General features: G+C 34.3%; 5 protein-coding genes across 6 annotated transcripts in view; 3 read left to right on the forward strand and 2 right to left on the reverse strand.

Moving 5' to 3' along the window:
* The window catches only part of LOC128677322 (lopap-like), a 3371-nt gene extending 902 nt beyond the window's left edge, over positions 1-2469 (forward strand). The window contains exons 2-3 of the mRNA XM_053758071.1: positions 680-803; positions 2193-2469. Coding sequence (XP_053614046.1) covers positions 680-803; positions 2193-2383 — 315 coding nt within the window. The 3' untranslated portion in view covers positions 2384-2469. The remainder of the gene's footprint in view (positions 1-679; positions 804-2192) is intronic.
* Positions 2470-3890: 1421 nt separating this feature from the next.
* LOC128677088 (lopap-like) lies at positions 3891-8048 on the reverse strand. Its single transcript, XM_053757690.1, has 4 exons — positions 6443-8048; positions 5128-5350; positions 4484-4588; positions 3891-4141 (listed from the first exon to the last, which is right to left on the reverse strand). Exons 1-4 carry the CDS (start codon positions 6551-6553, stop codon positions 3948-3950), a joined length of 633 nt encoding a protein of 210 aa, XP_053613665.1. The 5' UTR covers positions 6554-8048; the 3' UTR covers positions 3891-3947.
* LOC128677087 (apolipoprotein D-like) lies at positions 8047-10054 on the forward strand. 2 transcript variants are annotated; one of them, XM_053757688.1, is made up of 4 exons: positions 8047-8181; positions 8603-8834; positions 9315-9416; positions 9837-10054. In XM_053757688.1, exons 1-4 carry the CDS (start codon positions 8068-8070, stop codon positions 10025-10027), a joined length of 639 nt encoding a protein of 212 aa, XP_053613663.1. In that variant the 5' UTR covers positions 8047-8067; the 3' UTR covers positions 10028-10054. The 2 variants fall into 2 exon arrangements, with proteins under 2 accessions (XP_053613663.1, XP_053613664.1); XM_053757689.1 differs by lacking the exon at positions 9315-9416.
* A 488-nt stretch (positions 10055-10542) lies between these two features.
* On the reverse strand, positions 10543-14200 carry LOC128677089 (insecticyanin-A-like). The gene is made up of 4 exons (XM_053757692.1): positions 14014-14200; positions 12116-12323; positions 11642-11740; positions 10543-10759 (listed from the first exon to the last, which is right to left on the reverse strand). Exons 1-4 carry the CDS (start codon positions 14137-14139, stop codon positions 10563-10565), a joined length of 630 nt encoding a protein of 209 aa, XP_053613667.1. The 5' UTR covers positions 14140-14200; the 3' UTR covers positions 10543-10562.
* A 452-nt stretch (positions 14201-14652) lies between these two features.
* On the forward strand, positions 14653-19659 carry LOC128677246 (lazarillo protein-like). Its single transcript, XM_053757953.2, has 4 exons — positions 14653-14952; positions 16377-16590; positions 17096-17194; positions 18356-19659. The coding sequence occupies exons 1-4, from the start codon at positions 14845-14847 to the stop codon at positions 18577-18579; spliced, it is 645 nt and encodes a 214-aa protein (XP_053613928.1). The 5' UTR covers positions 14653-14844; the 3' UTR covers positions 18580-19659.
* The last annotated feature ends 5545 nt before the right edge of the window (positions 19660-25204 follow it).

The raw sequence follows: 25204 nt of genomic DNA on the forward strand, positions 1-25204 counted from the left end.
AGACGTAACAAAGATATAAATAATAAAAAAAAAAATTCGCATTTATAAATTTAGTTACGATAAACAAAATCAAAATCAAATCATTTCATTCAGAAATTAGGCCTTCACAGGCACTTTTTCACGTCATATATTAAATTAAATGATATTTACCAAAGCTACAGACTACTAGCATTTCAGAACGACCACTGCTGAGAAGAAATGCCGAAAGAAACTCTATCTATAGTAAAAACTAGTGGATGAGAGATTTCATACGACATTATTGCAACATAATTTTATTATCTATTAAAAAACCCAAGCAGTGTTTAGGTTATAGTAGATATAATATAATAATATAAACCATACCACTTTCAATGGATGGATGGAGTTTAATCACGAATTTATTGAAGGATTTCTGAAATTGAAATATGGACTTCTCTCTTGGCCATGTTAGCAAAATCCAAAATTGTGATGACGAATAATACAATTAATATAATAATACAATAGCGATACAAAGAAATACTTATACAATATTCCAGCTGCTTCTCCTATCACGCTGATTATAAAAGTCAATCAAGGATGGGCAGCCTGTCACTATTTAATCTCAATTCCAATAATAATGACACTAGACAGCTAAAACTTGGGCGTCCAGTGTCGCAATTCTCAGCTCTGTCTACCCCGCAAGGGATAGACATGATAATAGATATTTTTCTGTATATTTTCAGATCAGAGTCGTGAAACACCACTGAGCGTAGTCGCTACTGACTATACCCACTATGCTGTTGCGTACAGCTGCAAGTACGACGATCAGACCAAGGCACACACAGGTAAGATCAAGTTCTTAAAGTTCATAGTAATTGTAACTCTCTTATAGTAATAATTCATAAATATTTACCAATAAATTATCATGAGGAAATTAGCCGCAGAAATTTTAATTTCTGAATCAAAATTTTAATTTTCAAACATACCTACATATTTAAATACAATTCTGTTTTATAAGTGGGCGAAGCCGCGGGTAAGCAGTGAGTTTCTTAATTTGTTTTGATTGTTTCATGTAAGTAATTGTCGAGATCAATATGAAAAGCTTTGTATGTGAATTGAGTTTTTTGCAATTTTTTACTTAACTACGACATTGTGACCTTTCTTTATAAGTTTTTTTTTATATTGATACTTACACATTTAATTTGTATTCACGGGTGATAAATCTTACATTGATAAGAACTAGTAGCTTGGCAAATATATTAATTATTAAAGATGATATAAAACTACTTCCTTTTGTTGCATTTAGATATAATAAATCCTGCCCAGTAATCGTCTTAATTCAATCAAAAAACTTATTAAAATTTGATAAGATTAAATAATAACTCTGATTTATGCACGATACAGATAATATTATATTTACATTTTGTCTTTAAAAAGTACTTAAATACATTTCATATCATCATATCTTTCCACGCGTCATCACTTTGACGTAACTGTAATTCTTGTAACTATATTATCAAAGATGCTTGCACAAATCTATGTATTATCTACACATTACTTAATTTTTCATTTATATGTACATTTATCAACTTATTTTTATATTGTATACTTTCGTCCTTTACTTCCTAGAGCTGAATCTTCAATATTTTTGTAGACTCCGTGTGTAGTAGTGTAATGCAAGCCGGTACAAGCAATGTTAAGTAAGACAGAACGATATTCTGGCCAAGTATGACGCTTATGTCCTATTTTGCTATGTTATTATCTGTTATACTAGATAATGTGACAGTTAAGAAAAAAAAAAACGGGTTGTACTGCGGTAGTGCCGGCAGAAGTGAAATCTAGAATATTAACGTTGCGCATTTTTGACGTCTTACGAATTTTCGATCAGTTTCGCAGTAAGACGCAGCTAACCAATCACAGTGTGCCATTGTGACGCAACATCAACCATACCGCAATGTGATTGGTTCGTTGCGTATCACTTCGAATCGATTCGATAGTGAGAAGTGAAATGCAAATCCGCACTTCGCCCCCATGTCACGTGTCCTGACGCGAGTTTTAACATTTTTTATTTACCTATCACAAGAAGTGCACAAGGCCGCTAAAGAAGTTTTCACTTCAAATAAATCGTATGTGTCACACTAGAGTGATAAAATAGTGTTGCATAGAGTCGGCACCAAATGTAAAGTCCAATGGAGCAATGATGATTTTTAATTCCTGTGATTTTTCATTCTCAGACTCAGCATGGATCCTCTCCCGTAGCAAGGGCCTTGAAGGAGACGCCAAGAAAGCCGTGGACAACTTCCTCAAAGCCCACACCAAGGAGATTGACTCCACCAAGCTGATCGTGACAGACTTCACTGAAGAAGCGTGCAAGTTCACCAGCAGCAGCCCAGTTACTCAGGCGCAGGCGCAAAAGAAACAGTGACTAGAAAAGAGCAAGTTGAAGACATGTTACTAGAATAAGTTTTGGTTGGCAGTTTTTTTTAAATAAATACAATTTTCTGATCGAAACTGGTATTTCATTTGTTTATTATCTTTTTTATGTCGAGTCGGAATGGCTATTATCTGCCCCTGCAAGTCGAGCATATAATTTTCGATAACAGGTTGTGGCTAGTAACTATTTGGCTCATAAAGTAGGTCTTGTTTAGCTTCATTAATTTCAACTAATATAATAATTCTAATTTACCTAGATCTAAATTCTCGAGAGCAATATTCAGTGCTATTGGGTTTGGACATCAATCACTGAAAACAATTATCTCACTTGAAAGAATAAAATTAATATTTTTTTTTATATAAGCTTTATTGCACAACAGGCCGACTTAGTGCTAAAACTATTAATGGTCCTGATGTGAGTACATTTTTTGCAACCACATAGCATTATCTGTAGGACCTGAACTATGTGAATATATATTTAAATAAATATTTAAATACTAGATGTCACGCGGGGCTTCGCTCTTATGGGAATTTTGAGACAAAATATAGCCTACAGCCATCTTGGATAATATACCTACCTTTCAAGTGGTAAAATAATTGTTGATATTGGTTCGGTAGTGTTTTCTCTTTTTATAATAATAGTATAGATAAAAAATAATATTTTCTTACTATTACTTATTCGGACAAAACAATTCTGGACCTGACATTTTAATTGATAATCCCACCCGATTAAGTCTCACTTTCATTTGCACGTGTTTAGCTTTACTACGTAGTAAGTAGCCGATTCCTGTCGTGACGGTACGGCCACGTCTTGAGTAAACCAATATAACGGGAACAAATGTCAGGCCGTACCATGCGGTCCTGGCATAAGGTCCAAAAAGTGCTGGCTTGAAGGTCGTCAAACAGAAAATAGAACATTCGTGCCCCCGATCTGATGACGAAGGACGGTGAAGAACCTACGAAGTAGAAAAAATAGTCGGAGAGCCTATTGGGAAAAACACTATGAATGTAAAAGGAGGAAGTTTTACGGTTTCTTTGGTTCATCAATCTTTTTTTGAGAGTTGTGTCACTGATTGTGGGCGTTGTGGTGATTAATGTTTAAATGTGGTCCGCGAGACTCACCTGCATGCGATTGTGGTGTCTGTACCAGTCCATCCACCACATTAACCATAACAGCTCTAATAGGAGATTTGGTTCATCGAATCGATTTAAGTGAAGAGATTGCTAAACTTATTTGGATTCTAAACATCCTTCCTACGAATCCTACTAATATTATAAATGCGAAAGTATGTGTGTATGTATGTTTGTTTCTCTTTCACGCAAAATCTACTGGACCGATTATTATGAAATTTGATACTCGAGTAGAATATAACCTGGAATAGAATATAGGTTACTTTATATCCCGAAATTCCCACAGGAGCGAAGCCCCGGGGAGCAACTAGTAATTGTAAGGTAAGTATAAGTTATGGATTTGTTTTTACAAAAAAAAAAAAACAAAATCAAACTCCGAAGACAATTTTTAAATCACAGATATATAACAACATAGAATCTACAAACTACCAGAAGTTAGTGGTGAAGAAATCTACTCCATACTGGTCTGTGTACGAGCAGCTTTCTTCGGTGAAATCTTTAAAAACGAAAGCGTTGCGGTGCGCAGCCAATTCCGTGTATTTGGACAGCGCGTTCTCCATCTTCTTCAAAGTGTCGCCATGAAGAGTATCCTTGCTTCGAGATAAGATCCAGGTGAATACTGAAATACAAATTACATTTCTAAATTAAGGTAAAACTTTATTTCACATATACATCACATAATGACATCAAACATGTATTGACGACTGCCAAATTGCAGGTATTGGTTTATATTATTCGACACGACGAGAATATCTATGCTTTGTCTTTGTCCTATTAAATAAAATTTCACTAAACAAATATCGAAAATATAATTATAATAGTCTAGTCTAAAAGTAAATTGAAATCACCGTCCAAAGTTTTAAATTATTATTTTGTAGCTGTTCGTAAAATTTAACAACTATGCTCCATTCCATTTTCTAGAAAACTGATCATTATTTTTCTAATCTTTATTTTTACTTACCATAGTGCATTCTCGCTTTTTTCTTTAAAGATTTGCAGGTATATGCGATTGCATAGTTATCGTTGTCCGTTGATAGAATGTAGAAAGGGAATTGCAGGACTTTGTCTGAAAATAAAAATTTATATCATACCTAATTTAGAAACTAAAATAATTTATCAGAAGAAGCAGTTTACAGTTGGAACCCATCAATATCGTTCTACCATCTGTTTCGCGGTCTCCCTCTGTGTTTACGCCCTTCTGGCACACATGGCATTCAAGTTAGATATTTAAAACAAAAAATTGTGAAAAATCCTACCAAACTTGGCTGTTTAAAAAAACTTACTAAAGGTATATCTATTTTATTTAAATGGATTTGTTATACATGTCACACATGCAATTTTTTTGTCTTCCCATTTAAGGAATGTATAATACTGTATTCTTTTTGGTATCTTCAACTGTATTTGCTATTGGGTCAAATTCAGTCAGAAACTTCTGATTTTCAAATAAAATTATGTTTTAGTTTGATTTAAGGAGTGATGATTTGGTTGATTCCCTGCCAGGGTGGCAGCAAACTGCCATCAATAGAGATTCATTGGAAGACGGAATGGCAGATTCAGCAGTGGGACAATTACAGATTAGCAAAAAAATCCATATATCAAAATTACCTCCATCTTCATGACTAACAATAAACTGCGCTTTGTTCCCCGCATCGAAAGTAGGGTCAACTCTAGCGAGGTATGACTTCTGGGTCCTGTTTCCATCAGTAGTGACGAAGGTCTCCCTCAGGGTGTAGCCCATGTTGTCCTCCTTAAACTCCAGGGTAGCGCAGTCGTAGATGGCGCGGCCATCGCTCGCGAAGCTGGCTGCGTTATACCAGATGCCCGAAAACTGGAAATGAATATCAGTAATATTTATTTATTTGCCAGCTGAGTGCACAACGATGATCTTAATGATTACATAGTTAATTATAATTTAATATGAGTAATATAAATGTATTCACATAATAGAAATATCCTATATGAGTGTAATTATGTCTATTTTTTGCGCTTTATCTGAGTTTTTGTAGCTGGAATTATAAGTATGTGACTGTTACTGTCTTATTTTTACATATGATGTCTGTTTAAATATGATTTTTCTGAAGATATATGGGAGCAGCGCTGCCGGCCGCATCCAAACCATAGACAATGAGATATAGAAATTTTAAAATGTTTCTTACTAACTTATGCTAGCGGCTTCGCCCACATTAAGTTTCCGAGATGAAAGGTAATCTATGTCTTTCTCCATACTTCAAACTACATGTATGCAAAATTTCAAGAAGATTTGTTGAGTAGATAGAGCGTGAGGAGGTAACAAACTTACTTTCGCATGACTAATTATAAGTTAGGATTAGTTGAATATCCTTTTATGTAAAATACGTTTGCATGACAAAAATTACAATTTACTTGAAATCACTTAATTGAAATTAAAATTATCTACCATTATCATTTTAAAATATTGGAACATGCAGACTGTACCTACCTACATCTAATGTTAGTCATCTATACACGACAAAAAATAATGATAAGAAAACATTATTAATTAAATTGGGCATGTAAATATTTGACATTAAGTTAATAGATTTTTTTTTCATTACTATTTTATCGAAAGGATTACGATTGTTAATATCATTAAATATGTAATGGATAAATAAATATATAGGAGGATGGATTGAAATGAAAATAAAGTTTGACTTCTTCTAAATACCTTCTTCGGCTTTGGAAGTATTTTATAAATAGAAAAAATGATTTGTGATGACCAAGGACAGGAGGAAAATAGAAAGAGAAGGAATAAAAAGAGGAAGAAAGAACCTCGCGTATTAGAAATGTTGTAAAACGTTTGGGAGTGAGTAAAGATCAACTATGTAAGGAAGAGACATGTTCCGTAAATCATTATTAGAATGGGAAAGGGTAAAGGAAAAGATTAATCAAGAAATACTTGTACCTTTGTATAGTCCAGGTTCTCCTGTAATTTAACATCGGGACATTCCCCAGGCAGGGTGAACTCAGCTGAGAGAGCGCCAACAAATACCAAACATAATATAAACAGCTGCATGTTAGAACAAGCAAGCTACACGAACGTAAGATCTCGAGTGGACCCACGCGGCAATTATTCAATAAACGGACCCCTTCTAAAGCGGTATTATACTGTCGCGTAAATCATCTATATTGTCTTTTAATATGCACATCCTTAACTATTTTTAGAAATATGGAACGTTATTTGCATTGGAATTTGGTGGCCAAGATTTATAAGAATTCCTCATTTTACTCGCTTTTAGTTAAGTTTGATTGTTACCTCTTCATATTCTATCTACTCAACAAATCTTCTTGATATTTTGCAGACATATAGTTTGATGTACGTAGAAGGACACCTTTCATCCCGGAAAAATAACTGATCTTGTGGAAAATCCCGCGGGCTAAAACTAGTTTGTAATATCGTATGGTAAATAAATAAATATGTTTGTCGGGTAGATTTTTGTAACTCCAATTTGGAGGCAGAAATGTTCGACCGATGGATCTGAAATTTTGGAAATCATTTAGTTCCATTCCGGCGATTTCTTACGTTATGTGAACCCTGGGCACTATATAACAGAAATTACTAGTAGTTTACGAAATAAGTGAACTACGGGTCCAAGATTTTGAATAGCGGAACACCTAGGAGAACCACTTTGGTTTTCCACGGGTCAGAAAGGCCATTGACAAGGCATTATGCATCGAGCTACAAAAAAATCGAGCAGGTATATTTTTAAAATACGGTATAATTCGGAACTAATGTAAACGCGTCTTTCGTAATGAGGTTACCGGGTTCAAATTCATAAAGGAATCAATATTGCGATAAACAATTCGTCGAAAGTGATAATAACATTTGTTACTAAGAATTGTTATTATATTTATATAGGACAACAACAAAAAGCATGCGAAGTCGCGATTATAGCTATATAATCGCGACTTCGCCTGCTTTTTGTTGTTTTTTGACATTTAGTCAAAAAACACCAAGTATGAAACTTTACGATTATGAATATTTAACATTGCATTTACACACCTACTTTATATGAAGAAAACAACTGTATTTTCATATCTTTGCTATAGTTTTTTTCTCACTTCTATGTCTTACTTCTAAAGGTATGACGTGGTATGTATTACGTAATTATGTACCTAAATGGAAAAAGGTACTTTGTTGTTTAGTCGCACCCCATCATACCGTATCGTATCGCTTCGTATTGTATCGCTTCGTATCGTATCGCTTCGTATCGTATCGCTTCGTATCGTAACGCATCGCACTACTTCAGAGAATTAGCACGGCTTATAACTAAAATTATATAGCTCCTGCTAGTTACATTCTTCCGTTCCTTTTCATCGTTTATAGTCAGCTTTTCCTCGTTAGTTAGTAGTTGTAAAAATATATTGATTTAATCTATTTGTGTGGCTATTTACAAATAAATCTTCTTAGAATTAAAGTGATTTATCTGGCGTCACAACATTTGCAATTTGAACTGAGATAACCTATAAGTTGTTAACTACTGAAGTTTATTTGTATTGAAATCTCAGAGTGCCTTGGTCGCGTTCATTATGTTTAAGATTGTTATATTTTGTATAAGTTTGTATGGTGCTTCCGCCTATTTCACTTTACCAGACAAATGTCCAGAAAATGTTAATTTGCAAGAATATTTTAGACTTCAAGATGTAAGTCCAAACCATCTATTTACTTACGAGTAAAATTGTGTTTATATTGATGTGAATGGGGTCAAATAAAAATATTTATAGGGTTAAATAACATTTGATTTATAAAAACTTTAAATTTGTGTAAATTTGTAATTTACCTGCTAGTTAAATTGTTTATTTATTAAACTTTATTCTTTCAAATAACTTACTTACACCTTTGAATATATAAATAATATCCGAGATAAATTTAATGCCAGCTTTATACTAGTAGCGGTAGGTAGCCGTTAAAGACATGTCAGAAACCTTAGGTGACAAATAAAATCTTAGACCAGTAGTGTTACCAAGTAAAACATTCGAAAAGAAAGAAATACTATCGGCAAACAGTTCGCCGAACTTTAATGGCTTCGACAAATTGAGTAACATTATTAAATTTATTTTCCAGTTTTACGATACCTGGTACCAAGCCTATCATTTCGCGAGTGACGGACAACAGAAGAACAACTGTTCTACGTTAAAGTTACTCAACACACCCACAGGAATCTACCTCAACCAGTCCAGGGTAGACCGGGGTTTATTTCACAGATACAGTTTAGGGAAACTGGAGATACCTAGTGACATAGAGAAGGGATCGAATTTGGACATCACATTCACTTATCAGAATGCTCCTAGAAGAAGTGAGTTTTCCTTTCCTATATTCTTCCGTATTCTCAAGGCTGAGGGTTACCATTATGTGAGATATATAATGAATTTCTTCGCATTCTTAATGTAGTCGTTGGCCATTGCCTTCTCTATTTCACACACTAGATGATAAATCATCGACTAGAATGTATGTTTCCTCAGAATGTTTTCATTCATCGGAAGCAATTGGTATACCTTTCGGTCCATAGTCGTGGGCCAACACCGCTTCACAGGTGACGGTGAGTTTTAGTAGTTATTGGTAGCTGATGGCGATATACGTTAAAAGTTCTACTTCGGTATTGTGTGGTTCCGTCCTAGAATAGGACCATATATCCTCTCGTGGATTTTGATTTGGACGAAGCGATTAAATTTACCCATTACATAATTAACCCTAATTCAAATATAGACTACCGTGGGAGGAGTCGCGAGCAAGCTAGTTCCACATATGTACGTACACATCTATTTTATGATTTCAGTAAAGAATAGAAGATATCCATTCCATATTCTGGCCACTAACTACCACCATTACGCCACTGTGTACACGTGTCAATACAGCCCACTCATCAACAAACATTTCAGTGAGTTTCATCAATTTATTTCGATAAATATAACAACATCTAAGTACAGTTCTATCTTGAAATAGATTTTAATAACAAGCTATTATTCCTGTATTTATAGTAACATGTCAGCAGTTTCTGTGATTGCGACAAATCTTTGTCAATAATTAGATATTTCTGTGTATTGTCCATTATTATCTGAATTAATTTCGAAAATACCTTTTGATTTATCAGCGAAGCCCGTGGCTGCACTATATTAAAAATCTAAATCAAAGATAACATTGCAAATTTTGTGCCTATTAAATATTAAATATATTTTGGGTAATGAGTAAGAATTATATTATCATCTGTAACTATTTTTAGTGTCCTTTCTCTATTGGCCACTGAATTTCAAAAATCCTAAATTTGCCTATTATCAATTCACTATTTATGTTTTTTCAGTATACGTATGGATATTATCAAGGACACCATCACTGAACGAGGTTTCCAAGACATTGGCCATCAAGCCATTGAGTCAGATTGGTGTAGACCCAGAGACGTTGGTAAAAGATGACAACTCTAACTGCGCACCGAAGTATTATTCCGATGAGGAGACTGAACCCATGACATTTAGATACCCTGTACCCATTTAAATGGGTGTAATACATGTATTTGTTATATTTTATTTTTTATTTAACAAATAATCGGTGGAATTAATGGGCTTTTCACACCAGTCAAACGACGGATAAACGGCAACTGCAAAATGAAAGTATACCGAAGACCTCACTCTAAAAAATAGTAATATTTTACTATTTTTAATAGTTAGAATTTAGTCTTTAAATCGATACGATCTTTATAAACAATATTGTTGTTTCTACAGACTTATATATTTTTTCTTTCACAGTAAAGTTTATTTTAAAGTTAAAACCACAATTTGTTTTATAATGGAAACTTTGAAGGAAATAAGTGGACGAAAAAGATGATTTCATTATTACCAGATTAACCGATTAGACATGAGCGACTACTTGCCGTTTGATGGTGATAATAATCAAGTCAGGTGTCTTTAGGCAACTTGCGAAAAATCTGACACTGATGTTATCCACAACACACTCTATATAAAAGCATTTATTTTGGTATTCCTATATTGTCGTAAATAACAAAACGAAAGTGATATTATGTTACTTTACTTTAATCATTGTTTATATAATTTTCCATATTAACGGACTGCACATGGGCTGTCCAGTGGAAGTCACAGTCAGCTTCACTTTGAGGAACTGGCTCCAGATATGCTACACTTGCGTAAGGTATCGCATTTAGTTCCAAACGAGCCTTGTCGCGTGTCTCTGTGTCTAAGGTTGAATTTCTTGACAGAATCCAGGCTGAAACTGAAACATAAACTATTAGTCATAGTCAGAAAGGTTGTAAGAAGTGTTGTTCTTATATCGTCAAGGATAAAAGCATGCAATGATCTAACAATGTCGCCCAATACCGCTAGGCGCGGGAAAGAAATATTAGGAATCTGAGATCCTATGCTCCTACCTACTTCTACTACCTCGTACTGTGGCTGTATGGCTGAGGAAGATACTGAGAAAGCTCAGAGGAACCTGTGTCAGTGCACCTATGTTTCCATTTGTGCCCCGTGAGTTTTGATTTTAATAAATAGCTTCTATTTAAATGCATCTTGATGATCTATCTACAAAATGGAGACGGCAATCAGAATATAAATTTGATAAAAGGTATTTCATCGTTAACTCCAACGAATACTACCGACAAGTCTACTAGTCTACTACTATATACGGATCTGACCTCACGTATATAGAATTAAGAGGGTGTGACTAAGATTAAGATAACAATAATCCAACAAATTAGTATTATCAATCTGATTTATATTTAGCTCGTAAAAAAAATTGAATTGAATTATGTAAAATCATTATATTGACACTATCATAAAATTTTACATAAACATATCCTCTTGACTTTCCATAAACATTGATAAGAATACACAAAAATATTATGTTTGTTGTTTTATTGTTTATAATAAGAAATCGCCTTGTATACTAATATACAAGGCGATTATAAAACGAAAATGATGTCAAATCAAGAACTTATATTTCAATCTTTGCTCAACACATCGTTTCCCACACTAACGGACTGAACATGATGTAAGGAGATTTAGTATCAATTACACCTGTTCTCAAGTTTTGACGCTAATTAATAAAAAATACAATTAGAAGCAAGATTCTGAACAATTTTCCAACATAACTTACTGTATTTAATACCGATGTGTTCATTAAAATTGCATCCGTAGACGACTGCGTAATTTGTGTAATCTGTGGTTATTATTGTCAGAGGAACACCCATTGGATCTGAAACATTAACAAACATCTATGATTGTTTTGGGATCATATTCGGGATCTCAGACGATGTGTAAATGCTAAATGCAAACGATATAGTATAGGATTCAGGAAGATGACAATTGAAAACTCAAAATAATCTACAAATTATTAATGGTATTAAAATTTTACAAATTGGTTACTAAAAATCCCAATTGATATCTAAAACATGGCGAGCAAAACCACTCACTGCAAAGTGACAATAAAAATTCAATGCTAGATATAAACAACATGAGACTTGTAATCTGATTAGAGCAAGAACATTCAAATCTCCTTACAGACAAAGAATTATTGTGGCATAAAAATCGGTAAGTATCATTAAATTAGTGGAGTGAAATAAAAACTAACCAATATTGTTATGTTCAATAACAAAAACAGCATCATCTCCCGGTACATAACTGCTGTTAACATGAAGGATGTACTGAACGCCGTCTCTGATGAACGAATGATCAATCTCAATGTGTCTGCCACATGCCTGAATCCGCTTGTAAGCGCAGCTACCATAGTCCTCGTACCAGATCGGAAACCGCTCGATCTCGTACCAGAGACCGAGAAACTGGAATGAGCAATCATCAATGGATCATCAATTTATATAAAAACTACCCTGTAGCAAATTGACAGACAATTAACAAATGGAAGTACTGGGCATCAAAATCGTCTCTTTGGTGTTTAGGTTCCTTGGGGAATGTGGAAAGAATCAAGAGAAGATTTACAGAAAAAAAAATGTACTTTTATGCGTACACTAAGTTGCGATCAAAAGCTAGTACTAAGCTCAATAATGTTAGTGTGCTGCTGATGTATGAAGACCTGATTTACTTCGTAGATTACTTCTTAGGTGGATCCACAGATTTTCAATAATAATTCTAGAGAGAAGATCATATTTTACAGTAAATTACTTACATCGTTACTGACTGAGTATTTTATCAGTGACTGTAAAGATATCTGTAGTGTGTGTACAAATTTGCAATATGTTATGGTCATATAGAAGCTACTATATAGTAATCTAATTAACTTAACGAATAAGCCAGGAATATTAAAGGTTAGACAACTTTCTAAGTCAAGTACCTATGTACGTTTGTCGCAAACATTTTTTTATAACAGGTAATATTTTTGACAACTTCCTTGACTTCTTCCTTATTATAAATAGTACTCATTGGACTATATCCAGCTGCATGAGTTCAGCAGTCCGTTTGGCCTCATATTATTCTATTTAATAGTGATGTAACCTTAACCTTCGAGAGTAACAATTGTTTGCGGCTATTTAAAGAAATTGTGTTATAAAAGATACTGCATTTAGTAATATGAAAAGTCGCAATGCCGATGGAAGATAAACTTGTTTTTTTCAGTTCCTGGATGTCTGTCTGAGCGGCTGTTTCAGGAAGTATTTAAAAGTTCACTATCGGCCTAAAATCGATTAAATTTAAGCTCTTTCTTTAAAACTCCTCTTCGAACTTGATCTCATGTAAAGTGCTTGCCTCTGAACCGAGAGGTCCCGGGTTCGATCTTGGATGTTTATCTATCTATGTATTTGTTATAAAATATAATATCGTTGAGTTAGTATCCCATAACACAAGTCTCGAACTTACTTTGAGGCTAGCTCAATCTGTGTGATTTATCCTAATATACTTATATTTAATATATATTTAACTATAATAGCTGTTACAATAGCCGCAATTTCATTTGCGTGCAGTTCCAATTAAGTAACATTTTTATTTACATGATATACCTAAACAAATACAAATAACAAATATATTAGGACGAATCACACAGATTGAGCTAGCCCCAAAGTAAGTTAGAGACTTGTGTTATGGGATACTAACTCAACGATACCATATTTTATAACAAATACATATATAGATAAACATGCAAGACCCGGGCCAATCAGAAAAAGATCATTTTCCATCATGACCCGACCGGGGATCGAACCCGGGACCTCTCGGTTCAGAGGCAAGCACTTTACCACTGCGCCACCGAGGTCGTCAAGAAACAATATCTTCAAAATTTAATAACTTCACGCTTTCTATGATTTAGATATAATTAGTAATTACTTACGATTCCCCAGTGCGTCGTATTAATAGTGACTCATCATTTACTTCGATGATTATGGTTAGTTTTGAGAACCCAACGCATTTTTATATAAAAAAACGCATTTTTTATATAAAAAATGCGTGTAGGTTCCTTGGGACCAAATACATGTGTATGTGACGTTGTCATAAAATAAAATGAAAACCTAAATTTCGACTCACTTTTTCCAATTGAAAGTATTCCATGGTTTTCACATCAGTGCACCGACCAAATTGCAGGACTTGAGAATTCGATATACCATTATTAAGAACTACACAAATAAGTACAAAAAACACTACATTCAACATAATTTTAATTTTTCATAAGTTCTTTTTATACAAAAAGTCAACGTGTTATGGAGTGTATCAATGCAGCTGCTTTATCAATATTGATATCAAGATGTCTCAATCTAAGACTGATAAAACGTCAGACATGGAATCTCCAGTGATAGGTATTCGTCTTTTATTATGCATGATATATCTAAGTATATCAGTTTCCACTGAACATACATAATATTTTCTGGGTTGATATACTATAATATGTACGTCTTAAAGTATTACCTTTGTTTTCAGGAATTATCGTAGAACAAAAATTTAATACAAAACCTAAACCAAAGCTTAGACCTAGATGTGGAAGGTTCGAGAATTTTGGTTTCTCTAAGAATATTTCTGAGGAATATCAGTTCTTATTGGAATTTTATATCATCAAAATCATGTTACTAATGAAAACAAATCTCAATTGTAAACAATTGTTTCACTGGCTAGCAAGAACAATAATAAAAAATGAGTTAGTATAAAGACGGAAGCGTCTAATACCACGGTTCAGTCGGTGGGGGTCTTACTTGCTGATAGACTGCAAGCTATTCTAGATTCAAATATAAAAAAAATAGATGAAAGTACTGGCTTGAAATAGTAAATTTATAAAGAATTATAAAAAAAAAGAATATTAACGTTTTTTTTTGGAGAGTGATAAGGGGATCTTATTTCTTCGTAATTTAAAAAAAGAAGGAAGTGATGTTGTCAAAACCTATTTTGTTTTTGTTATGTGCCAGGCTGGTGCAATCTGTGGTTCTAAATACGACATGTCCAGAAGTGGAACCGAGGAAGTTGGATTGGAAAGAAGTAAGTACTTTAATAGTATCATGTCTAACGATTTCAATATTGAGCCAAAACTTTGCTAAAGGTGAGTTGCACCAGTCAACTTTGACGATAACATTAACAAAACCAAACCTGCGCAGGATAACGCAATTACGCCATTTTGTCTAAGCGACGGCGGCGCGCATGTTAAAATTAATGCCAAAGTTATCTGGTGCAACTCACCCTAAATGGACAAAAATTAAAATATTATTATTTAAAAAAAACAAGCATTTATAATATTGGTTAACGAAAATAAATCCAAAGTTAGCGGAAACAAAAAATGACAACTCTGTTTTTTTTTTCCTTTTATTTTATTACTATACTAAGAAAATTTGAAATATCGTTTTCATAATATTGGCCATATGATTTAGTTAAACAAAACCCAGAATGAAAAAAAATAGTATCTTATAGACTAATCGCATGTTATTTTGGCTATAAAGTATAGGTATTAGTCCAAAAAGTATCAGAAATTTCTTATCGCTTCAGTTTTAATTGGTAAGAACATAAATTCACTTGATAATGAATTCGCAGATTGCCTGCCAACATCGTAGTAAACCTTGTGAATTCATTATTTAAAACTAAGGTGTTGATAAACTTTTGCACACGGCAAAACATTATAGAAGGACACTTTCACACACACTAATTGTATATAGTACATAATACTATCCCTATATGAACAGGGATATAGATTCTTTGGAATTTATCACAAACTCCCAAAGGTCGCAGGCGTCGAGGTAGACTTCGAACAAGATGGCGGGACAAAATAACGGGGAAAAATATTATTAGAAAATTTTAAAAGTTTTATTTTCCTAATATTACAGCGTTACCTTTTAAATATAAATAATAATAATTAGGATTAATTCATTATATTTTTAGATGGTAAAACCCCTTCCACACGACATAATCTGATTGCCCAATTTGATTGCCGATTGAATTGGGATTGAATTGATTCAATCTGATCGTCCGTCCACACGTGCACAACTACGAGTATATCGCCAATTTCAGTATTTGACTGAGCAATCCCAAATCGGGCGATACCGACTACCCAATGACCTTGAATTTCATATTTCCGTCCACACGACCCAATATGATTGTCAGTGTAATCAAATTGGGCGTAAAATTGGGTCCTGTGGAAGGGGTTTAAAACTTCAGCGTTGTTAATTACTACAATACTAGCTTTTGCCGCGGCTTAGCCCGCATTATTTTTCCAAGATAAAAGGTATTGAGTAGATAAAGCGCGAAGAGGAAACAAACTTTCGCATTTATAATTATAATATTAGTTAGGATTTATAGAAGAAAAAAGCTTCTCTAAAGTGGTCTAATAAACTATAGTCGGTCTTTTTTCCGTCCATAATCACACGTCAGCGACCCGTATTTTTTATTAATAATTACATGAAAATATTTACCAGCTCGACGGAAAATGGTACATAGCTGCCATGGCAGCCGACCACTTCAACATAGAGGGCGCCTGTGTCACACTCGTGTTCAACCACAGCAACTACACTGATGTGTCAGTGAGCTGGACCGAGAACAACATGACAGACTTCTACAACGGCACTGTGGCTATCAACAGTGACCCTAACAGCAACAGCAGTGGAGACTTGTTGATGATTACATATTCAGGTGAAAACCCGATTCGAAGGTTGAGATGGGCAAATTTTTACTACGAAGCAAGCAAAGAGTTATGCGGTCCACCTGATGACCTGAGATGGACCGCATAACTCTGAGGAATAACCTGAGGAATGACAGGGTACTCCAAAAGATCTTAGATCATAAATTCGGCAACGTGACTGTGACCTCTGGTATTTTAGGCGTCCATTCCGCTGAAATTATTTACCATCAGGTGGGCCGCATGTCTGTTTGCTAGCTTGGTTTTATATTTTAAAAAATACGGTCGCGCCGTGTATTTCTCTCTCAGCCACTGTCGTCTTTCGACTGTGCTGATAGGCTTCTCAAAAAGAGTTGAGGTGACAGGCAGTGTTTGCGATTGTAAAAAGAAAATTTGTATTTAGAAATTATCATACTTAAGCTTTAGAAAAATATATAATTAGAAAATTTTTAAAGTTTGATTTTCCTCATATTACAGCGTTACCTTTTTAAAATTAATAATAATAATTAATATTTTTAGATGGTAAAGCGGAGACATATAAATTCCTCGACGTAGACTATCAGCATTACGCGGTGATGTTCTCGTGTGAAGATGGTGATGACGGCAACAGTAGTGTATGTAAGTACGCTTATTTTTACATGTCTGTCTGTCTGTTCAGCTTTCACGGCTAAACCACTGTACCGATTCTGATTAAATTTGGTATGCATATAGATAAGGACCTCAGTTCAAACATAGGCTAATATTTGTTTCAAAAATCAACCCCCAAATGACTATGATGGGGGGTGAAAGTTTGTATGAAATTCGCGTCTGTACCGCTTTCGCAGAAATATACATGCGGACAGAGCCGCGGCCAAAAGCTAGCAATATACACAATGAAACGAATTTCATACCACAAATAGAAGGAGTTAATAACGTTTAAATAAAAAATCCAAACATTAACTCAAAAAATATAAGTATCATTCTCGAAATTAAACAATTTTAACTTACTTTTTTAAAACATAGCGGTAGTGCATCCAATTTGCTGGTTCATTGGAGGTCGCGGCCATTCGCTCGGAAAACCGCGTGACTTTACCTTTGTGGGGCGAATCAATTCATTGTTTTTTCTTTAATTGATTGCTACACTACATGTTAGGCTTGCTATCCCTGTTTTATTACAATCAACATACACAAAAATAAAAGAATAAAACAAGTACAATACCTAGTTAAAAGCACAGCAATATCGATTCATTGTAAATACTTCTTACATAAGACGTTCCATTTATTCGGGAGAAATATTTGATGTACACTCCTAAAACCCTTTTCTTGATCGTATTCCCTAAAACAAGTGTGACTAATTTGTTTGAAGCAAAGTGTCTCACAAACAAAAACAAACATAACTTTGTCTGCGGCTCTGCCCGCGTCAGTTTCATTTATTTATAAAAAACAGTTTTTTCTACACATAACCCACCCTCGGAAATGTAATTTACAAATATAATTTTATTATAAAGATACATCTATACTATTATTTTAAAAAAGGTAAGCGTTTGTGAGTTTGTGACTCAAACATAGAAACCCACAAGGTTTCCATGTTTGAGGCGGGTAATCTTTGAAACTACTGAACCGATTTCAAAAATTCTTTCACCATTAGAAAGGTACATTATGCAAGATTGCTATAGGCTATATTTGATTTCAAAATTCCAACGGGAGCGAAGCCCCTTGCAACACCTAGTAGTATAGATAAAAGAAGATAGAAAATGCACGGAATAGATAAAAATAATACAATTTATTGTTATATTTCAGATGAAATATGGAAAATGATCCGCTCCCCTATAATGAAAGCGAGTGACGCTGTCAAAATAAACGAAGCGATCGCCAACTACAATCTACAAGACACGATCTTCACAACATTCAACAATAGCGAAGAGATATGCAGCGAGTCGTCAAGTGGAAACCAACTTCTAGATTCTTCCACGTTGGTCTTGACGTCCGCTGCTGCGTATGCGCTATTTAGACGATTGTATTAATTTATCTCTCTTTCATTGTGATCATGTAGTCGCACTATAATGATTTAAATTACCTTATCATAACCATCGACGACTTTCGTGGCGTATTGATCACCACCACTTGGGACAATATTTGTACTTGTGATTACAGAGTCTGCAGTTCTGGGTGTGTTGTACCCGTTTCTGTTATGTACACGATACAAGCTTGGTGTGGGCCGTTGAGTGTTGTCCTTTTATTTATTTATCAAGTTATGCTCCGATGACGTAACATCGTTCTAGCGCAAAAAGGTTTAAAACAAACAGTCGCAAATTTTGCATTGTGAAAATATTGTTTTCACTCATTGTCAGCGAAGTCTCTTTCGTCATGTTCGATACTTCCATATGAAATTGCATGAAGCTTTATACCAAGTAATCATATGAATTTTCGCGCGATAGTGTGGCTACAGCATTAGGATTTATTTAATTTTCTTAGCGCCTTTCCGGTTTTATCCTCAGCCAAGTGATATCAGAACGCAGCCCTTTTTCTACTATTTAACTTGATTGTATTAATATCTATAACATAATATTTTCATGTAAAAATAGTTTAATGTAAGATTTATTTAATTTATTTTAGAGTAGGATTTTGACTTTCTTTGCGTCTACATTTCATTGAAGGTCCAAAATATCTATAAAATAGCTTTTATAGGTCGCAAAGGAGCAACTATGTCGTTATAATAATATAATGAGGAAAAAGTGGTTTTCAGATTCAATTTGTTTCATTAACTACGTACTAGTAATGCCATCTATAAAATTTTCCTTGACCTATTTAAGTTGAGGTTCGTTTTCACCGTTGTTCGCAAGTTTTATGCCAGCTATCATACTCGGCAAACAGTTCGCCAAACTTTGGCGATTTCGACGTACATGGCTGGTTGTTTATTGCGATAGAAAAAAGCTCTCGTGCAAACTATGTAATGTTTGTGCATTCGCGTCGGTATCTGTTCGAGTTCGGCGATGCTGTGTAGACGGAAATAACTTCTCTTGCTGTATTATTAATAAAGAAGTGCTTTCTCTGATACCTAGATGATGTTGTCACAAAGATGTAAAATAAATGGATTTTAAAGATGTTGTTTTAATTTATTATATAAATTAACTTTGACACTCACATAATAATGTCATAACAAGAAAATTTGCAAAATTTCTAAAGTGCAAATGTACTATTTTATGATATAATAATTTGTGCCAGTTTAATATTTACTATACATATAAAACATGGGATAAAGTACTTTTACACATAAAATTTACTACAGAATATTTTCAAAAGTAAAAATAAATATTTAAAAATACTTACTTAGTACTTTTCAGGGTTTCGTACACAAAAAGTGACACGAAATTATTAAGACTGCTGTCACGAATTGGGATAGTTAAAATTTTCACAAATAATGTATTTATTGTATACAACAAGTACTAAAAAAACAGAATAAAATAGATATTTAATCTGCCAAACTGATTTTTTCTACCTTTTTTACAGATAGGTACGGAACCCTTCGTGCGCGAGTCAGACTCGCACCCAGCCTGTTTTATTTATCCCGATATTCCCATTAGAGTACCTACCCGAGACGCACTTAATTACGCTTGTATAAACAAAATTAACTTTTAGAATTTATGACAACGTCCGATTTAGATTTGGCAACTTGGCGTTTAAGGTTCTTTTCTGAAACTTCACGAATTATACGGCTGTGAAATTTTATAGCACTTTTTACATCCCGCAACCGGAGTAGCCAACTATCGAAGACCGTACAATACAAACTTGCAGCGTACAACCATCCAGTCTTTGTTGAACTTTATTGCCATAGAATAAAGTTGAAATTAAACTAATTCTTCATTTTCAGAGGGTAGTTTTAAAGTGGTAATTTTCTAGAAGAGTTGATTACGGTTACTGCCTTAGGTGAAATAGTAGGTACTTCTTGTGGTTTGCGAGTTTTTGAGGGTTAAGTAATGAGATAATTGACGGCTTTCTTTGTTAAAGAGGCAATTAGGCCGAAGACTGACCATGAGATGGGCTAATAATATGTTATCTGTTTGTTCTGGTTAGCTACCTATTTTTTAGGGCAAGTAAATACCTATACATGGTACCTCTACCTACATCTATATATGTATAAGTTATTGAAGTTAGATCTTCATGAGTCTACTTTTATTTATAGACGAAGTTGCGGGTGGTTGCTAGTGATAAATATATCTAAATCTATATCTATTATATATACATATAATAAGTAACTGTAAGTTGGCCAGGTTTGTTCGCGTAAAACGTAAGAACTATTGGTTGGAATTTGTTGTGGTCTTCGCAAATGTATAGCGGATGCTCTAACTTAAACTCTGGTATAGGTTTAAATCGCGATACGTTGTTTAGAACCCGAGATATTGACAATAATAAGTTATGAACGGACGCACAAAATAAACGCGGGCGAAGTCGCGGGCAAAAGCTAGTCAGTAAATATGTCTTCAGCATATAAAGTAACCAATGAGGTTGAATGAGTTTCTTTCAGCGATTGTACTCTGCAGTGGTCGTTGTCGGTGCGAAAATCTTGAAGAAAATATTTATTAATTTGAATAATTGCCGAGAAAAAGTGAATTTGAAGTCCAATTTCTGAACATTTTTTAAAATTTCTCTGAAGATCACGTTGATGTAGATTTTTTCCAGCCAAGCTTTTTCTATTACTAGAAATTTGTTTTAACGATTCTTCACGTTCGTTATTAAACCAACGTAGCCGATATTAATAATTCGAAATTTGATTTCCACTCGAGCAGGCCTGTCATTTACTTAAACCAAAACCAACCTTGAATCCGTGGTAACAAAATTCAATTTACAGTGTGTAGCGTAAATATATTAGCTCTTAGTTCAGCCTACAGTAACATTTTAAAATTCAGCTCGGTCTGTTCACGTGAGGTTAAAGCGACTTGAATCGTGTACAGGATGAGGAGACTTTTTACACTTTGTTCAGGATTTAGTGCATTTTTTAGGGTTCCGTAGACCCACAGACAAGGAACCCTTATAGTTTCGCCATATACGTCTGTCCGTCTGCGGTTTTGCTTAAAAACTATGTAAAATTATGTACCTAATTTGGTATGGGTATACCATAGATAATAGTCATGCCGAAAATGTGGTCACAGAGAAAAAAAAAAAACAATTTTTAGGTTACCTTTATTTATCTTGATTCGTTGTGTTTTTTACATAAATAAACTATTATCACGGCACGATAAATAAAATAACAGAGCGATTATAATTGTCCAAAAAAGACTTGGAAATTTTATAGGTAAACATTACAAAATTGTCACCAATTGCAGAATGCAGCAAGCATGAATGTGGAAGTAGGTCCATTCTAAAATGCAAATAGGAATACGATTTTGAATACGTGATTCAGGTTCTTTGAACGCCCTCATATGGCTTGAATGGGACGACAGAAATTACTGTGTTGCCATTTAAAACAACATTTTTCATAGTATTTAAACATTTTGCACCACTGAAGCACATTATCAATTAAAAATAAATTATCCTACCAATATTATAAATGCGAAAGTTTGTGTATGAGTGTATATTTGTTACTGTTTTCACGCAAAATCTACCGGACCGATTGTTATTTATCGCAATGGAAAACCGGTAATGTCTACCGTATCCGTCGAAGTTCGGCAAACTGTTCGCGGATTGTATGTAGCCGGTATTAGATGCACATTACACGGCAGACAAATGTGCAAGTTAGCAAAATGTTCTCACATAATTTACTCTGCTAAGTAAAAGCAGTTTATTGGACGTTAAAAACGATGGCTATACGTGAATCACATGCCTGAATTTAACATCTATTCACATCAGTATCTCGCTCATATTGACGTGTTCAGTTGCATTCGGTGCTGTGAAGCAGTAAAGCAGTACAATTGTAAAGTTTCAGCTGCGATTAAATGGCCGCCCAACTGATGCCAACCCTTTTTGGGAATGTTATTGTTGCCTACAGCCGCCAAGGCTATGTGTCTATTTAGTCATATCTTAAGACAACTACTACATTTAGATATTGTAGGTGTGTATTTCGCACTATACAATAATTTAGGAGTTGTGTTATGGGATACTAACTCAACTATACTATATTTTATAACAAATACATTATATAGATAAACATCCAAAACCCGGGCCAATCAGAAAAAGATAATTTTCCATCAAGACCCGAGCGGGGATCGAACCCGGGACCTATCGGTTTAATGGCAAGAACTTAACCACTGCGCCACCGAGGTCGTCGATTCAATCACACAGAATGAGTTAGCTTCGAATAAGTTCGAGTAGTAACTTGTGTTATGCATTACTAACACAACGATATTTATAGATAAACATCCAAGACCCAGGTCAACCCAGGACTAACCCTCGTAATGTTCCGAAATTTCAATGGGAATCAATAACAAGAAAAATTGAATTTATAAGCGCGTACGAAGTCACAAACAAAAGTCAGTGTATTATAAAATAGTGCTAAAAACTCGTTCCACAAATTTAATCTCCGTGCAACACGTCATCCATTCAAATTAAAAACTTGCTTCGCCGGCCAGAAATTTATAATGAACATTGTCAAAGCCCACTGCAGCTGAATGTATTAATAATTGTGCTTATTTTCCTGGAAAATAATATAATATCCAAATCATATTTTTTAATAATTTTGAAGCGAGAAATGATGAAGCGGGCTTGGTTTATATTACTTACAAATAATATAAAGAGTCCTTTTGTTTGTAACTTAAAAACTACTGGACCAATTTAGATGAAATGACAAAGACTGAAGCCAAATAAAACAAATCAATTCACTAAAAATTGGTCCCTTTTTCCATATTCCGTCCCAAAACTAGATGTTAGTCTGTATCTCGATGTACGCTTAGTTTAGACCCAAGGTAGACCTAATAGACCTTAGGCTTTTTATTTTTTTCAAATGTAATTAGTATTATATCTACACTTGTTCTTGATAACTTATCAGTAGTGGGCCCTGGGTTCCGATGCTCAACGGCTGGGGAGATACCGGGAAAATAGTCAGATGAGACAGAGAGTTCTGGATAACTTAATATTATTACTTAGATCATATGATTCTTGGAGTTGTGTGTTTATCCTGTTAATGTGGAAGAGCAGCACAATTCTGAGTTGGAAGCAATGGCTGGGGAATTCATCCATAATAAAATTGACCATTCGATTATGCCGATACACGTCCGTCTATAGAATCGGTCCTCAGGGACGCTTCGTCACAAACGAGTGTAGAGATACAGCTTCTAATTATTCGAAAATTCTACGAATATATAATATATTTTTTTGAATAAAATGAAACGAAATAATATCTACTAAAAGGCCCATTTGTACCTTTTCTTTTATGTACTCCTCTGTAATTTTATAATACTTTGTTTTATTATATTGACTGACACGGTTCAATTCGCGATCGGATCGCTCTTTACTCGAAATTAAATTTCGGATGTGCTATTTGTACAATATTCATGTCTGTTATTTGATAAAAAAATATTTTTCATTATTTCGCTTTGATTTTACTCATTTATTGTAGTAGAAAGAAAAACGTCACATCAAATCTGTGGTTGCCTAAATCAAATCTGTAGTTTCAAATATTTCAACATTTTTTCAAGCGATTAAACGAAGAAGAATTTTATTATTTGGTATTTTGATTTTGAAATCTATATATTTTGACATTATGACTTATTACGTGAATTAGAAAATGTCATGGATTCGATGCCAAGAACGTTAAGTCCAAGGTTTACTCAATCATAGATAAAAGAAAATACTCAAATAGTGTCTGAACTAATACTTCTGTACAAACATTGTTTTTTTCATCAGCTATGCAAGGTAAATTAAATTCGCCGGCCGATACATACCGAGTGATCTAGTAATATCATTAATATCGATGTGTTTTATGATGCTAGATGTGAAAACTCCAGGGAAATATTGTTACTGACCAAATATTTACGCCTATTTATGTTGGGTATTTACTTTCAAATCACATAGTATAAAACAAAGTCGCTTCCCTCTGTCTGTCTGGCCATAAGTATGCTTAGATCTTGAAAACTACATACGCTAACAAAAAATTAAATTAACAGCACATAAAAATACGAGTGTTCGTTCATCACACATAAAACGAAGCACTTACATTTACTTAATTGTTACAAAAAAAAAATGTTTTCATCACATTTTAAAACGAAAGTGTACAACGAAACAAGCACTATATCTTTTAAATTCCCTTACCCCATTGGCCCGATTCCTTTGTCTAAAGAAAAATCCCAGACTCAAAATGGCGGCGGCGGAAAGTGGTTTCATTGTTTACAAAATTCAGTGCTAACACAATGACCGTAATTTAGCACCTGAGAATGCTTGGCGACTTCGGACTATGGCTTTTCAGGGCTTAAAAGATTGACCCCTTTATTAGATCTGAAATCTAGATTGTTAAGAAATTTTGCACTTAGTTTAAGATGGAGGATTTTCACTCCAACTAAAAACCATGTCCCGTTGCTCTGTCTTGCGACGACGTGCGTTGACGGACGTCAATAACTCATTCAATTGTCTGCGTTGTCTATCGACGGACGTCAACACTGCTCTGTTGCGCTGCGTTCCTTCAACGGATCAATCATACAGAACTACTATGTGTTGCCA

The sequence above is a fragment of the Plodia interpunctella genome, chromosome 17 (assembly GCF_027563975.2).
Source record: "Plodia interpunctella isolate USDA-ARS_2022_Savannah chromosome 17, ilPloInte3.2, whole genome shotgun sequence".
NCBI lineage: Eukaryota > Metazoa > Arthropoda > Insecta > Lepidoptera > Pyralidae > Plodia > Plodia interpunctella.

What these genes read in the sequence shown, in the direction of transcription:
- LOC128677089 (XM_053757692.1), bottom strand. Translation starts at nt 14,139, where the DNA reads ATGTTGAATGTAGTGTTTTTTGTACTTATTTGTGTAGTTCTTAATAAT. An exon ending in AATACTTTCAATTGGAAAAA is followed by an intron (nt 12,324 to 14,013) that starts GTGAGTCGAAAT and finishes TGCTCATTCCAG; the next exon opens with TTTCTCGGTCTCTGGTACGA. An exon ending in ACACATCGGTATTAAATACA is followed by an intron (nt 10,760 to 11,641) that starts GTAAGTTATGTT and finishes TTTATGTTTCAG; the next exon opens with TTTCAGCCTGGATTCTGTCA.
- LOC128677246 (XM_053757953.2), top strand. Translation starts at nt 14,845, where the DNA reads ATGTTGTCAAAACCTATTTTGTTTTTGTTATGTGCCAGGCTGGTGCAA. An exon ending in GGAAGTTGGATTGGAAAGAA is followed by an intron (nt 14,953 to 16,376) that starts GTAAGTACTTTA and finishes AATATTTACCAG; the next exon opens with CTCGACGGAAAATGGTACAT. An exon ending in TGACGGCAACAGTAGTGTAT is followed by an intron (nt 17,195 to 18,355) that starts GTAAGTACGCTT and finishes GTTATATTTCAG; the next exon opens with ATGAAATATGGAAAATGATC.
- LOC128677087 (XM_053757688.1), top strand. Translation starts at nt 8,068, where the DNA reads ATGTTTAAGATTGTTATATTTTGTATAAGTTTGTATGGTGCTTCCGCC. An exon ending in AATATTTTAGACTTCAAGAT is followed by an intron (nt 8,182 to 8,602) that starts GTAAGTCCAAAC and finishes TTTATTTTCCAG; the next exon opens with TTTTACGATACCTGGTACCA. An exon ending in TCAGAATGCTCCTAGAAGAA is followed by an intron (nt 8,835 to 9,314) that starts GTGAGTTTTCCT and finishes TTATGATTTCAG; the next exon opens with TAAAGAATAGAAGATATCCA.
- LOC128677088 (XM_053757690.1), bottom strand. Translation starts at nt 6,553, where the DNA reads ATGCAGCTGTTTATATTATGTTTGGTATTTGTTGGCGCTCTCTCAGCT. An exon ending in AGAACCTGGACTATACAAAG is followed by an intron (nt 5,351 to 6,442) that starts GTACAAGTATTT and finishes ATTCATTTCCAG; the next exon opens with TTTTCGGGCATCTGGTATAA. An exon ending in TGTTAGTCATGAAGATGGAG is followed by an intron (nt 4,589 to 5,127) that starts GTAATTTTGATA and finishes TTTTATTTTCAG; the next exon opens with ACAAAGTCCTGCAATTCCCT.